The sequence below is a fragment of the Tenrec ecaudatus genome, chromosome 9 (genome assembly GCF_050624435.1).
Source record: "Tenrec ecaudatus isolate mTenEca1 chromosome 9, mTenEca1.hap1, whole genome shotgun sequence".
NCBI lineage: Eukaryota > Metazoa > Chordata > Mammalia > Afrosoricida > Tenrecidae > Tenrec > Tenrec ecaudatus.
Window position 1 is genome coordinate 132164107 of NC_134538.1, and position 16397 is coordinate 132180503.

Here is a 16397-nt window from a genome sequence, read left to right on the forward strand (position 1 = left end):
AGCGGGGAGGGAAGGGAAAAAAAGAGGACTTGATGCAAAGGGCTTAAGTGGAGAGCAAATGCTTTGAAAATGATGAGGGCAAAGAATGTACAGATGTGCTTTATACAATTGATGTATGTATATGCATGGATTGTGATAAGAGTTGTATGAGTCGGAGTTGTATGAGTCCCTAATAAAAAAAAGTGAAGAAAAAAAAAAGAAAAACAGTCAAAGGATCTGAACAAGTGCTTCACTAAAGAACATAAAGATGGCAAATATGAGTCCCTAATAAAATGTAAAAAAAGAAAAGAGGAGAAAAAAATGATTAGGGCAAAGACTGTACAGATGTGCTTTATACAATTGATGTATGTATATGTATGAACTCTGATAAGAATTGTATGAGCCCCAATAAATTGTTAAAAAAAAAAAGTTGGTTGAACCCCTAATAAAGCGATTTAAAAAAAAAGATGGCAAATAAACACATAAATGTTAACTGACGTTTAACATCGTCAGGAAAAAGTAAAATAAAACTAAAATGAATTACTACTACCAACCTACTATGAGAGTTAAAAATAAACAATACCAAGCACGGAAGGGCGTGTGCAGCAACTGGGACTGGGGCTCTAATACACTAATGGTGAAAATGCAGCATTCAGCAGTTTCTAATAAAGTTAAACTTATGCTTACCAAGAAAATTAAAAACTATGTTCACATAAAACCCTATCCACTAATGTTTGTAGCAGCTTTATTCATAACTACCAAAAATTATACATTTCAATACCCTTCATTTGAATAAGGGATAAAATGAAGTGCATTTATACAATCAAATACTGCTCAGCAATAAAAAGGATAGCTATTCGTATGTACCACGCCTGACTGAATCTAGATGAGTCACATTACGTCAGAGGAGTCACACTCAAGACTCAGGGTGAAGAAGGACTTTGGAGAGTGATGGAGCTGTCTTACACTGTGACTAGGTCGGTGGGGGCCACATGTGTCAATGCCACAACATTAGACACGCAAGAGGAAATTTCACTATATGGAAAGTTTAGCTTAGTAAAATAAAATTCTGCTGTGAAACAAATATTCATAAACAAATTAGTTTTTTAAAAGTGGCTTAAATTTCTGGAATCTATAATGGAAGGTCATAGCTATTTTATGAGACATTTTGGAGAAAGTGAGTCCATTTTGGAGAAAATCTAGGCATGTTTTTGTTTACTGGCTTTTACTCATTGAGGAATAAATGAGAGGACATTTGACACACACCCCAAACACTTAAAAGTTAACACAAGAAATAAATATTTTTGATCTCACAGCTTCTCAAGGTCAGAGGAGTCCAGGAGTGGCTTTGCTGAATGGTTCCAGCTCAGGGGATCTCAGGAGGTTAGAGATTGTCAAGTTGTCGGCGAGGATTGCCACCCTTTCAAAATTTAATTTGGGCAGAGAAATCTCCTCCAACTGGATTCACATGTAATCATTAATTCAGTCTCAGGGTCTTTAATACTATTGGTTGTAAGTTTCCACTCTTTCCTGTACTGTCCTTTTCATAGACTGTGTTCTCATGACCTAGCAATTGGCCTCTCCCAGAGTAAGTAATCCCAGAGAGTGAGCCATGAATGGTCTTTAACAATTCAATTTCGTAATAGAATTTTAGAAGTAATAAACCATCCTTTCTGCCATATGCTTCTGATCACACCAACCAATGCTGTTACAATGTTGGAGAGGTCTACCAAACCCAAAACCCACTGCTTTTGAGTTGATTCCCACTCATACTGCGAGTCTGTGGTTCAAACCCACTAGCCACTGTCCACTCTGCAGAAGACAGATGAGGTGTCTACTCCAGTGAAGACTCACAGCCTTGGAAGCCCAAAAGCCTACGTAGTTCTATTCTGTCCTAAGGGCTGCTATGACTTAGAGAGGACTACCTATCAGTATAAATAACAAGAAGGGGGAATCACTAGGGTCTATCTTGGAGATGACCTTAAAACTAATATATAGAGCACTTTTCACAATAGCCAAACTGTGGAAACTGAAATACCTATCAACAGAGGACTGTAGAAGCAAGATATGTTATATGTACCCAAAGGAATACCATGGAGAGAAATATTATATGTATATTACAAGAGATTAAACTTCAATAGTAATCACAAAAAATAAATTAAAACAAGAGGCATCCTTCATGATAGCTGAACAGTATTAGGAATGTAATCAATACACGTAAAATGGTTGAAATTTATAACAAAAACTAATCAGCAATAAAATAGATAAAAATTAAGCACTTTTGTTCATGAAAGAATTTTATCAAGAAAATGAAAAGGCAACCCACAAATTGAGAGAAAACATTTGCAAATGTTATTAAAAACAAAAGAAAACAGAAACAACTTGCATATAGTAACAACAAAAAAGGCAAACAACCCAATCATAACATAGGCAAAAAACTTGTACATTTTCACCGTCCAAAGGGGATATTTACCTGGCCAACAAGGATGTGAAAACATGCTTACATCATTTAACCATTAACAACCACAACCACCACCACCACCCCCTCCGGCTTCTGAGTCAATTCTGACTCATAGTGACTCTACAGAAGAGAGCAGAATTGCTTCCTCAAGATTCTGAGAAGGAATATCCTTATGGAAGCAGACTGTCTCATCTTTATCCTGCAGAGGGGCTGGTGGGTTCAAACCAGTGATCTTTCGGTTAGCAGCTCAACACTTACTCCCACTGTGTTACGTGGGATCCTTCATTAGCCATCACAGAGATGCAAGTCAAAGCTACAATGAGGTACCACTCACTCTTATCAGAATGATATTGGAGGGGAGGGGGGAAACCAGCATGTGTTGGTGAAATTGTACAGAAACTAGGATCTTCATCCACTAATGGTGAGAAAACTACTCAATCATCAGGTATCCCAATCCTAAGTATATACCTAGGAAAACTGACGGTAGGAACATGAACAGATCCTGTACACCAAGGTTCACTGTAGCACTTTTCACAATAGCCAAAATTTGGAAACGGAAATGTCTATCAACAGATGACTGTATATGCAAATATGTTATGTATACAATGGAATACCATGGAGAAAAATAAGGTCTTGTTGCATGTCTTGGCTCACATGCATGAACCTTGAACATACTGAGGAAAATAAAACCAGTATCTTCACTTATGAGATAATTAAATATATAGAAACAGAAGATTATTAGTGGTTAAAGAAAAACTCATTGACATCAAGTCAATTCCAATTCATGGTGACCCTGTAGGAAAGGGTGGACCTGCCACACTATGGGTCCCCAAGACTGTAATTCTTTATGGGAGTAGAAGCCTTATATTTCTCTAAAGGAGCAGCTCGGAGTTTCCAACTGCTGACCTTGCAGATGGCAGCCCAACACATACCCATGACACCACCAAAGCTCCTTCATGAGATTGCTGAGTGGAAATCTATGGGTTCGCTTAGGTGAAAGAGAGGGGAGAAGGGAGAGGTTTTGCCTAGGAAGCACTGAGTCTATGTTAATGACCGCAAAATGCTATGGAAAGAGTGGGAATGATCAGTCACAGAATTGTGTATGTAGACATTGTTGCAATGGCACAAATTTTGTTATATGTATTTTCATCACAATATGTTTTAAAAACTGGTTAAAACTGTAAATTGTATCATTTACTACAATTAAAACTAAAACCCTGGAAGTAGAAAATGTGAGCCTAGTTTTCAGTGTGAATCAGCATGTGCAACTGGTGGGACAGGTAAAACTGGTGTAGTCCATCTGAGAGACAATTTGACAGCGTTAAAAATACAATGCACCACCATACACCTCACGTTATCGCAACATGAAAAGGTTGGGAAATCCTCTGCCCTACCAAAAAAAAAAGAAAAGGGGAAAAAGAGGACAGTATTGCCAAACGACTATTTCAAGGCTGTAAGAATGGATGAAAAGCAAAGAATTGATACATAGCATGGTATTAAACTAGAGCTATGGCCAAGTCTTCAAGTGAATGAGATCATACGAAATACATCCTTTAATCATAAGGAATTAAATTATAAATCAACAACAGAAAGAAATGTAAGGAATCTCCAAGTATTAGGATATGACAACATTATTTCTAAATAAACCACTGGTCAATAAAACTATAAGAGCAAACTATTTCGACGTGAAAGAAAATAAAAACCAACAGCATATCAAGAGTTATAGGATGCAGCTATAGTAGTAGAGAAAAAACACAGTTTACAGAAGCTTATTATAAGAAGGAGGAAAGATCTAAAAATCAATAACCTAGGCTTCTTCGTGGGATTTCATGTCCAGAAAAAGGGCAGTAAAAACAAACCCAAGTAAGCAAAAGAAGGGCATGATAATGTCACAGTGCAGTTGAATGAAGCAGCTCTGGTGGTACAGCGGTTAGGGAAAGGGCTCCTGAGAGGATGGTAGTTTGAACCAACCTAGCAGCTCTGTGCGGAAAAGATCTAGCAATCTGGTTCCAGAAAAATTAAGTTCATACCAAGAAAACCCCAAACTCGCTGTCAGAGAGTTTGCATCAATGCCTACTCATAAATAACCCGATAATTCTATAGGACAGTCCTACTTAGTCCGTGGGGTTGCAAGGCATTGAAATCACACCAATGGAACAGCAGAAATCAATGAAACACAGTCCGTATATGTTTGGGGGAAGGGGACGACTGAGGGGACACAAGGACAGATAGTCCTTAGGTTATGAATACCCCGATTTATAGACAACTATACTTGCCCTTTCAAATAGTTCTGTCATGACCAACAGAGTGAAACAGTGACAGATCCAAAGTTTTGCAATTTTTTGGCAGATTCAGCAAAAATGATAAAAGGGGAAAAAAAATTCTAGGTTGAACAGAAGTGTAGAGTCCTTTAAGGAACCTGGCAAGTGAGATTGAATTATTGCAGGTCTGTAGGAGAGCAACACACAAAGTGGCACCATTGGCGGCCATGTGTGAGTAGGGCGCCACCATCTTTGTGCAACCAGGTGCTGACTGGACTGTGTTCAAAAGCATGAGAAGTAGACACTACAGAACACGTGTGCTGCTCTTGTGTGGGTGGGAGATTACATCTCTAGCATGGCTTCAACCTGTAAATTTTCTCATTCCAACTATCTTTCTAGCTCACAACTTTGGAAATTGCAGTTTGTTCAGATGATACTTCCTTGGTCACGACTGTACTGGTTCTGGTTTAAAGCCACAACAAATTCTAGGCACTGATTTCATTCGTAACTCAAAGAGTACCTGTCATGCAAATTGGTTCTTAGACAAATTCAAATTTAAAAGCTTTTATGTAGCAAGAGTAGGAAAATAAAAAGACAAAATAAAAAGGTCATGAAGGAAACAGAACCTACGTAAAATGAAAGATTATAAAGGAATATTGGAACAACTTTATGCCAAAAGATCATTCAATTAAAATGAAAAGAAAAAATTATCAAAACCAACCCTAAAACAAATAGAAAACATAAACGGATTTATAATGAGCAAAAAAAGTAGAATAATTAAAAGTATTCCTCATAACTAGTAGTCTAGGCTCACACAGCTTCACTTACAAATTCTAACCATAATTTAATCAAGAAAAACATAGCACTCCTACACAGACTGTTGCCAGTAACATTAGGTTAAAAACTTCCTAAACTGACTCGATGAAGCTAGTATTACTCTGTTAACAAAGTTAGAAAAATGACATGACAAGGAAAGAAAATAGATGCAAAAATCTTTACTACGAGGAAACCAAATTTAGCAACTGTAAAAAGGATTACACATCATGCTCAGGAATGTACAGTTGGTTTTGCGTTCCAAAAATATACTAATGCGATATACCAAAAGAAAGGACAAGAGCTGCACGATCATGTGAAGAGATATAGAAAAACCCTTTGACAAAATGTAACACTCTTAAGTAGCCATGAAAATAAGGGAAATTCCTCTAATTTGATTAAGAGAATACATTGGATTGACAACCACAGCAGTTGAAACGCACCAGCCACTCCACAAAAGAAAGATGAAGTTACCTGCTCCCGTAAAAATGCACAGCTTTGGAAACCCTACACGGGTCACAAGGAATCGGAACCAACTCAACAACAGTGCGTTTGGTTTGGGTATGCACAAAAACCTGCAGCTAACATGCCTAACAGTGAAAAACTGAGTATTTTCTCCCTAAAATGTGGGGGCAAAGAAACAACTCCCCTTACCACTCTACTGCCATATTTTACTGAAGACTCTAGTCATTGTAAAAAGGCAAGAAAAAGAACTTACAAGATAGGTTCTTCTCATTGCTATCAAGCCAAGATGACTCATAGTGATCCTGCAGGACAGTGTAGAACTGTCCTTGTGAGTTTCTGTGACTGATACTGTTTACATGTCTCCCTCAGAGAGGCTGGTGGTTTTGAACTGTGGACCTTGCGGATCACAGCCCAACAGTGGTGCTCACCACATTACTTAACATGGAGAGCTCTTGCTAGTTTCTGACTTCATTATCATCAGCGTCATAGCTAGTTAGTTCTGCTGTAACATATATGAAGGTGAGTCAAAAAGCATTGCTACACAATCAGATACCTTATTAAACAAAAATATCAAAATGTCAAGCTATTGTTGCCCCATGTCTTCCATCTAGTCTGCACATTTCTCAATGCAGCGCTTCCGTCTCTCTAGCCCTTCACCAAAGGATTCCGCAGTTTTTGATAGACACTATGCTAAAACGCTACACCCGCCATTTGGGTATCCTCAAGGGACTCAAATCCTGTTCCCTCTCAATCCTTCTGGTGTTTTGGAGCAACAAAAAGTCTGGGAAAAAATCTTTCATTTTTGTTGTTTATGAATGTGCTCTTATTCTAACACCACTTACTGAAAATTTCATCCTTTCCTCCAAAGAATTGCATAGAGTTCTGCCCATGTCTAAATCAAGGGACTTTTTCAAGCTGATCAATTTTAGGAAAGAGTAGGTTTTAAGGTAAGAATCTATGAATTGATTTCTTTAAAAATATCTTTACTAACATGCCTCCAGAGCTAAGTATGTCTGTATCTAAGTTGGACCTTTCTGATATGTTAGGGGCAGCTAAACATTATTCAACAGTCTCTATAATTAAGAGCTCCTCTGTAACATGGCTCTGCCATGAATGAGCACCCTATTTGAAGGCCTCTGGCATACGAGAAGGAGCCCTAAGAATACAATATTTAACCCAAAGGCTAGCAGTTCAAACCCACCAGCCACTCTCCCAGAGAAAGGTGTTGCTGTATATACTTACCACCTTACAAATGCTATGGGGGAGTTCTACCCTCTCCTATAAAGTTGCTATGAATTAGGACCATTAATCTGTGTTTTGAGCATAAGAAAAATTTGATGACTTTGAAGAAAGTATTTGTTTTAACAGGATCTGGTGACAAAGTAGTCAAGCATGAAATGAGAAAACTTGGAAAAGTAGTGAGGGCTAGGGCAGGGGCTCACAGGCGAAGAAACTCCTGATACTGTTTCTGACATCATCAATCATAATTCTGATCGTCTCTAGGGCTGACAGAAGCACAAAATGAGAAAATATCCTCAGGCAATCCCCTTGGGTGTTTTCATCATTCAGCCGATTCCCACACAAGCTGCCTCCCTGTGCCAGCCCTAAATGACTAAAAAGCACCACGGCCAGGCAAGCCCACACACACCTCTCCTCAAACATGCACATCTAGACTCTGTCCACGGCAACAAATGTGCAAGTCGAGTTGGCAGCAAGCAGAAGTGACTCTTCTGGCCAAAAGCCCCTAACACCAGTACCATTTGTCACCCTGTAATCACAACTGTTTATTTACATGTCTGCCCTCTGCCCCCACCTCCTGGATTCTGTGTCATCTTTAAAACCCAGAAATACTTCATTTCTTACTCATCTTTAGATCTTCAGCATTCAATGCAATGCTTGGCATAGTCGATAAATGGAAGACTGAGTTTGCTATACTAAAGATACAAGTTACACTCTATAGTTAGTATGTCTTCATCTAAAAAAGACCTTTCTGACATATTGTGGATAAAAAAATTAATTAAATGCTCTAATTGATAATTAAGACCCTCATCTGTAACACATGGGTCTGTCATAAGTATGAATTAATTCAAAACCAAGTTTTATTATTAACATACACCTAATGATAATCTATATGTATGTATATGCAGACACGTACATAGGTATATACACACATCCACAGGGGATTTCAAAAAGTTTGTGGGAAAAAATGAAATTAAATATAGACATACATTAAGGGATGTAAAAAAATGGGGAAATTCCATTCTCTTTAATATACATATTAAACTTCAAAGAAATGGCCCCATAAAAGAAACATGAACTGGACAGAAGCTAGGCAATCTGGCTGTGTGGCCAGACTCTGGATGTGTGACTTTCAGTTTAAAATGTAAGGTTTAGAAAATACAACCTCTAAGTGTCCTACAAATGCCACTGTTTGCTCGCAAGATCTTTGATTTATGAGTATTGCACTAATGAACAATCAAGAGGTGAGATGTATATCAAATACCCAGTATTCTTATCACTCTGGTATCACTTTGTTAGAGCTGAAACTAACTTATCCTGTCAAAAAATAATAATAATTTATAAACTATCAAGGGTTCATGAGGGAGAGTGGAACAGGGAGGGAGGGGTAAAAAAGAGGACCTGAAACCAAGGGCTCAAGTAGAAAGCAAATATTTTGAGAATGATGATGGCAACCAATGTACAAATGTGCTTGATAGACAATGAATGTATGTATGGAATGTGATAAGAGTTGTGATAAGAATTTTTTTTTAATTATCCTGTCAAGATTTATTCAATGCTTCAATTCTATGGTCAAAATTAAATAAGTATTAAATAACTATCTTTAGAAATCCAAAATGTAACCTTACCATTCTAGTCATTCAAATCCTGAAGCCAGCACTTTATCACGTAACCCAGGCACTGACATAAGAAACAAGCTGTAAGCTTACCTGCCAAGAAACTGCTCCAAAAATCGCTGTTGCAAGAAGACTAAAGAAAACTAACTGCTCAGAGATTAGGCAAAAATGACGCATCCCTTTGGATGCCATGACTCTATCCAGACTGTTGTTATCGGCTCGATGGGTGGAATAAACCTTATGACAGTCATTCAATTTGGTATGGAATCCCCAAAGAGTTAAAAGAAAAATAATATGGCAAATCAGCCAGAAAATTCCAAAAATGGAAAAACCTGGTATTACAAAATACCAGAGATGAGTGTCTCTTAGTTTAAATGCTGAAAGAATAGAAAACGTAAGCTCAATCATTCCAATGAAAACGACTGAGAGTCTTCTGCAAATTCTTCCACGGTACAACAAGGGCTTCCACCTTTCAGTCACCGAGAGTCCACTAAAATAGATGTCGAGGAAAGGATCTGTGACGAGACAGATGAAAAAGCAGGCGAAAGCAACTGGATTTTGGGGAGTCTCCAATGAGGAAAAAAATAACAAAACCCCAAAAATAATTAAATTTGGGATCGCTAGAAAAGACTTCATCCTCAGGTCAATGATCAGCATGGCCAGGGCAATGACAAGGAACACGACACTCAGAGACTTTTCCACCAGCATAGTGGTGCTGGCGATGGCGAACCCAGCGAGCTCCAGAGATTCAACCGTGGTGAGTACAGTGGGTCGGTGACGGACATAACCAGAGATTCTTTCCACCAAGGAGCATAATATCCTTAGTACTATGGAAGTCAAAAGCAAATACTTGGTTGATTCTTCTTTCACGTCATTTTTAAAGGATGAATTATCAAGAAAACACAGGAGGCCGAGCAAGAATCCAAACCAAAGATTGGAGAGACTTAAGCTTGCCGCTTCCATTGAAAAATAGTAATAGAGTATGCTGGCAATTCCCAGAACAAAAAGACCAAGGATAAAAATGACCAAAATCAAGGAATTTGCTGTTTTCTCCCATCTTACATAAAGACCTAAGCATATTGCGACCAGTAGGTTGATTCTGGCTAAGTAGCCAAGGTACCGCACTGAAGAATGCATGTTCACGTCTCTATTTACTTCTTCCAGTCTTGTCATTGCTAAATAGAGACAATGACTAAAGCAATAACGCAGTGATTTACACATGTAATCTGGCAATTTGGGCTTTCTCCCCACTTGACAAAAATTAACTGCTTGTATTTCATCCAGGCAATCCCATGTATCCGTAACTCCTACTTCAACATTTTCTCAGATGGAATTTTCATTTATATTGATCTAAGAAAAAAAAGAAAAACATATTTCAGTGTCAATTTTATTTTACTCCTCATATGTATATTCCTCATAGAATGTAGTGATTAAGTGAAAAATTAAGTTTCTTCAAGAAACTAGTTTTTAAATCTGTATTTGTATGAATCTTCATGGTAACATGTCTCTGGTTTAAACACGTGGTAGTTTATCCACACAAAAATATCTGTGCTTTCCATTTGCCCTGTATTAAGAGTGCACAGTGAGACCACCACCGATGAAACTGTCCTTCACACAGAACAATTTACCTGCTCTATTCTTATTTCAGTACCTGGTTTTCTAACATCAAGCACATAACAGATGCTGGTCTTGGTTTAACTTGTGGCATATAGTTTTGGCAGGATGAAAATCTACTCAACATGCAATGAGTACCTTCTTTATCACCTCTAATTTGTAAAGCATCAGTTTAAACTAAAAGTAACCGTTGCTACTTGCCTAAAATCCTCTACATTTTTTAACGAGACAGTTCTAAAATTCCATAAATTCTGATGCACCATAGCCCTACAGGGGACAACCCATAGCACAGTGTGGGAATTGCGCCCAATCTGATCCAGCCACAACGAGGCAAAACATTAAGGGGGTGCAACAGAACAGCAAGGGAACGGAGTGGCGAAGTCCCCAGGGAATGCTGAAGGAGGACTTTGGGGACAGGGCGTAGTGCACCAACAGACTGGACTGGAAAACACTCCTAGGCCAAAAAACAGTCCTTGAACTAACTACAAGCTTTTCTTTCTTGTGTTTTTTGTCATTCGTTTGTTGTTGTTTTGTTGTACATTGTTGGTTGGTTTTGCTCTGTCTTGCTTTTGTGCATGTTATTATCTCCACAGGTCTGTCTAAATAAGATAGGGTGGATGAACAATTTGAAGGAGGAAACAAACGGACCGACAGTTCTGAGGGGACAACGGAGAGGGGGAGGTGGGGGGGAAAGGTAGTGGTGTTAACAAACCCAGGGACAAGAGAACAAGTGATCCAAATCAGTAGTGAGGAGGATGTAGGAGGCTTGGTAGGGTGTGATCAAGGGTAATGTAACCAAGAGGAATTGCTGAAACCCAGGTGGGGACTGAGCATGATAGTGAGACAGGAGGAAAGTCAAGGGAAATAGAGGAAAGAGCTGGGAGGCCAAGGGCACTTATAGAGGTCTAAATAAAGGCATGTACATATGCAAATATATTTATATATGATGGGGAAATAGATCTATGTGCATATATTTATAGGTTTAGTATTAAGGTAGCAGATGGATATTGGGCTTCCACTTAAGCACTCCCTCAATACAAGAATACTTTCTTCTATTAAACTGGCATTCTGTGATGCTCACCTTCCCAACACAACCGCTGAAGACAAAGCAGGCGCATAAGCAAATGTGAAGAAAGCTGATGGTGCCCAGCTATCAAAAGATATAGCGTCTGGGGTCTTAAAGGCTTGAAGGTAACCAAGAGGTCATCTAGCTCAGAAACAACAAAGCCCACATGGAAGAAGCACACCAACCTGTGTGATCATGAGGTGTGGAAGGGATCAGTTATCAGGCATCAAAGAACAAAAATCATATCATTGTGAGCTCACCTCCATGATATGATTGCTGAAGACAAATGGGTGCGTAAGCAAATGTGGCGAAGAAAGCTGATGGTGCCTGGCTATCAAAAGATATAGCGTCTGGGGTCTTAAAGGCTTGAAGGTAAACAAGCGGCCATCTAGGTCAGAAGCAACAAAGCCCATATGGAAGAAGCACACCAGCCTGTGCGATCAAGAGGTGTCAAAGGGATCAAGTATCAGACATCATCAGAACAAAAAAATCTTATTGTAGTGAATGAGGCAGGTAATGTGGACTGGAGACCCAAAGCCCATTTGTAGGCCACTGGAAAATCCCCTTACAGAAGGGTCTTGGGGAGGAGATGAGCCAGTCGGGGTGCGATGTAGCAACGATGAAACATACAACTTTCCTCTAGTTCCTAAATGCTTCCTCCTCCCCCACTATCATGATCCGAATTCTACCTTTCAAGTCTGGCTAGACCAGAGGATGTACACTGGAACAGATAGGAACTGCAAACACAGGGAATCCAGGGCGAATGATCCATTCAGGACCAGTGGTGTGAATGGCAATACTGGGAGGGTAGAAGAAGGGTGGGTTGGAAAGGGGGAACTGATTACAAGGATCTACATGTGACCGCCTCCCTGGGGGATGAACAACAGAAAAGTGGGTGAAGGGAGACGCCAGATAGGGCAAGCTATGACAAAATAATAACTTATAAATTATCAAGGGTTCATGAGGGAGGGGGGAGAGGGGAAGGAGGGGAAAAATGAGGAGCTGATGCTAGGGACTTAGGCGGAGAGCAAATGTTTTGAGAATGATGAGGGCAATGAATGTACAAATGTGCTTTATACAACTGATGTATGGATGGATTGTGATAAGAGTTGTATGAGCCCCTAATAAAATAATTTTTAAAAAAAGTTAACTGGGAAAAAAAGTGTTAAAAAAAAAAAATCCAGGAGGCATCCTTTGGTGTTTCCCTGGTCAACATTCTCTCATTCTGTTATACAAACCTCTTTCCTTCCTCACACCCACTGCTCTCATTATTTTGCCTCCTATAGAGTATCAGAAGGGAGTTCACATGAGTTTTCAACACCAGGACAAACCCACCTGGCCCAAAATTTCCTGATGCAAGGAGAGAGGGGTATCCCTTCTGCCTCTAGAATATCTCTCTTCTCTATATCTAGCCCATCAGCACTTCCACATTCTATAAATCTGTTCTGAAATGACCAAAAATAAATAAATAAAAGCAAAGCCTAGGCTCATGCAGGACATGTCCTCATCCCATCTTTTCCCAGGTTCCATTTCTATCCTCTTCCCAACGCTAAATATATTTGGCTGCTTCACTTCTCAAATCACTCACCAGTGGTTCCCAACACATGATGGTAAACTGTTCTGACACAGGTTGAAATGACCTGCATCCTCCTAAATCCAAAGTGTACTTGTCACCGTATCCTGCTCTTTCTTGAAACAACCATTGGTCCTGATCTCTCCTACCACCTTCTAAAGCCTTCCTTTCCCTTGGCTGCCAAGGACCAGCCTGTGATTTTCTTGTTAATTCAGCTTACTTTTCGTTGTCCATTTCTAAGCTTTTTTGGTGTTCTCTTGCTACACATTTTCTCTAAACAATCTCATCTACTTCTATGTCTTCAATTATTATCCCTCTATTTATTTACCCATATACATTAATCTCATTAGAAATAAAAGCACCAGCTCTGTATTGAACTCTCTGTAGAGGCCAAAACCTGAAAATAAACTAACAGTGAACATGCAAGTAACCTAGTAAAATGTTGTACATCATGGGATATATCTAGTCACCTTCTAATGGGCCAAACATAATTTGGAAAATAATAATTTTTAATGGCTAATTTATAAAAGTCTTTCCCTACTCTGAACTGTTTAAATGACAAGTAATATGATTCAGAGACTAAAACAAGCACTGCAATCCTTTTCAGTTAGTCTGGCACCACTATGATTCTTCCATGAAAAATTACTCTGGAGGAAGATAAGAATGTGGCTATATATAGGACACAAAAAGAGTTAATCTCTATATAAGGAAAGTTAACTCATATCCACCTAAAACCAAATCCATGACCAATGAGTTGATCCCAGCTCAGAGCAACCTCTGTAAGGTTTCCAAGACTGTAAATCACTAGGGGAGCTGATGACCTCCTGTTCCTGAGAAGGACCAGCTTCCTTGGAAGGAGCCCAGCTACTGTGTTCTAGCTGCTGGTCTTGCATTGGCAGCCCAACACCCAACACCGAGGCCACAGAATCACCAAAGCTCCTTAACAATCGTAAAAAAAAAATTCCGTACATAAAACTCTAATCCTCTCCATCACGTCCTGCATTTAATTCTCCTTCTATTTTCTAAACGCCACTTGTTTCTGCCTCTCTACCCATCCCCATTGTCACCATTCCAATTTGTCCACCATCTCAAACTTGGATGTGTCCCTATATCCACGCTAGTCCTTCCTTAAGAAGTGTTCTTTTTAAAATGCATCACATCATTACCATGTAAAGCCTTCGAGTGGCTGCCCACCACCTTAGCGACAGAGCCTTTTTAACTTGCACAAAGCACTTTGGATCTAACTCTCCTGCTTAATCTCTTACCATTCTTCCCCTTTAACTGTATTGCAGTCTGAATGACCTGCCACTCTCAGCAGGAAACAACAACAACAACCCCAAACCCACTCTTTCAAGTCAAGAAGCCCCTGGACCCACCCTTGTTCTCACACCAGGCTCTCCTCTTCACCCTGTTTCAACTCAAAGTGTTTTCTTTTCTTCTAAGTTCCCCCCTGACCATTAGATGCCCGCTATGACTCCTTCCTCTGAACGAGCCCCGCTGAGATCCCAGGCTTGGGCTGCTAACCACAGGGTCCAGGGTTGACCAGCAGCTCTGGGTGGTTTCATTTCAGAAAACCTAAGGAGTGGTCCTATTCTGGGGTCATAATGTGTAAAAATTGCTGAGGCTGCCGGGAGATTTTTAGGCTTCCTTGGAAGGAGTTCTGATGCACCATGGGCTAATCACTCGGTTCTAACTGCCGGCATGGTTGGCTGTACAAACTGACCTTCTCTTTGGCAGAAAGATGAGCTGGCTCTACTGTAAAAACTTACTTTCAGAAAGGCGATCAAGTACCTCTACTCTGTCCTGCAGGGAGGGCCACAACAGGATGGAATCTACCCCGTGGCAGTGGCTGTTCCTTCCTCTGAAATCGTAAAATACTCCACTTGTTTAATGTCTCCATTCTCAAGTAGGCATTCACGAACATTTGAATGAACAATTAAGAGAGACAGCTAGTTCAGTAATAAGGGCTCTCAGTTATCAAACCATTATTATTGTATAGATAGATAGATAGATAGATAGATAGATAGATAGATAGATAGATAGATAGATAGATAGATAGTCTCACTGAAGCCTGGCACGGTTACACCTTCCCCCAAATTCCTACAAACCAGGAAGTTCTCCTTCCCTGCCCCACCTCCAAGGAGTGGTTCCCAGAGCTGTGCGCGATACCACCTATCATTTGCATCATCTTTCAACCAAGAAACTATCTCTGTCTTCCTTGAAGGGAAGTGGCAATGGCTGAAAGATACAGAAAAGCCCGGCCCGGGGAATTCCAGTGCTTGGGTGCTATTTGAAGTCCCGCGGTGGCTTTGGGGATCACTTCCACCGACCAGAACGGCACCTCAACGAGTCCATCTCTCAGCAACGGGGCGGCAGTGCCCTGCGTCGCCCGCTCGGCCTCCTCCCAGGGGCAGGTGGGAGGCCCGAAGGAAGAGCTAGCACCACGGGAAAGCACCCAACGCGGCGCCGCGCGGAAGGGGACCGTCGGCGGGAGCGGGGGTGGGGGGCGCCCCAGAGCCGGCGTCCTCCACACCCCACCTTCAGCTCCTCTCCAGCCGGCGGTCCCCACCCCCCGCCCCGGGAGCCCGGCTGGGCGGAGCCTGCGGCCCGGACCACGCGGAGCCCTGGGAGGTGTGCGCCCGGGTCTCGCCGCCCCGCCGGTCCCCTCGCGGCTCCCCTACCTGACTCGGCCGCCGCCACCAACGCTTCCTCAACCCTGCGAGCCCACTGCGGGCTCACCTCGCGGAAAGGGGGCTCTGGGGACTGGCCTGCGACTCGGACAGGGCAGGCGGCACGCCCAGGGCTTCAGGGACCCGAGGCCGCGGGCTCGCGCTCCTGGTCCGTCTCGCTGGAAACTTTCTCCGTTACGGGCCCCGCCGCGGCCGCCATGTTCCCGCCGCCGAATCCGCGGCGGTACGGAGCGCCGCGGGGACCAAGCCGCGCCGCGCGCTTCCTGCCCGGGGCGGCCCGCGCCGCGGCCCCTCCCAGCGCACCTCCGGGCCCGGCCCGGCCTGCAGACCCGGCGCGCGGCCCCGAGCGAGCGCCCGCCAGGCCAGGCCGCGCCCGGCCCCGAGACCCAAACACGGGGTTGGAGAACGGGGAGCGCGGGGATCAGCGAGGGGCAGGCTGCTGGCGCCCAAGAAGCTCCCAGGCCGCCGCCGCCTCCAGCCAGACCGAAACTGGGGCAGCATGGGCGGGGCGGCTGCACGTGGACCATAAACCCTGCGAGGCTTTGTAGCCCTTTCATGCAGCCTTCTGTCCAGAGACGAGCTAAATGCCCAGCCCCTTGGGCTGTCCTTCAAAGAGCCCT

At 41.8% G+C, this 16397-nt stretch overlaps 1 protein-coding gene across 2 annotated transcripts in view; it reads right to left on the reverse strand.

Annotated features, from left to right (window-relative positions):
- Positions 1–16011, reverse strand: part of TMEM168 (transmembrane protein 168) — a 36681-nt gene extending 20670 nt beyond the window's left edge. The window contains exons 1-2 of one of the 2 annotated variants that reach the window (XM_075558573.1): positions 15827–16011; positions 8928–10184 (exon numbers count right to left, since the gene is read on the reverse strand). In XM_075558573.1, coding sequence (XP_075414688.1) covers positions 8928–10055 — 1128 coding nt within the window. In that variant the 5' untranslated portion in view covers positions 10056–10184; positions 15827–16011. Of the gene's footprint in view, positions 1–8927; positions 10185–15768 lie in introns of both variants that reach the window. The other variant, XM_075558572.1, reaches the window with a different exon arrangement.
- Between the last annotated feature and the right edge of the window lie 386 nt (positions 16012–16397).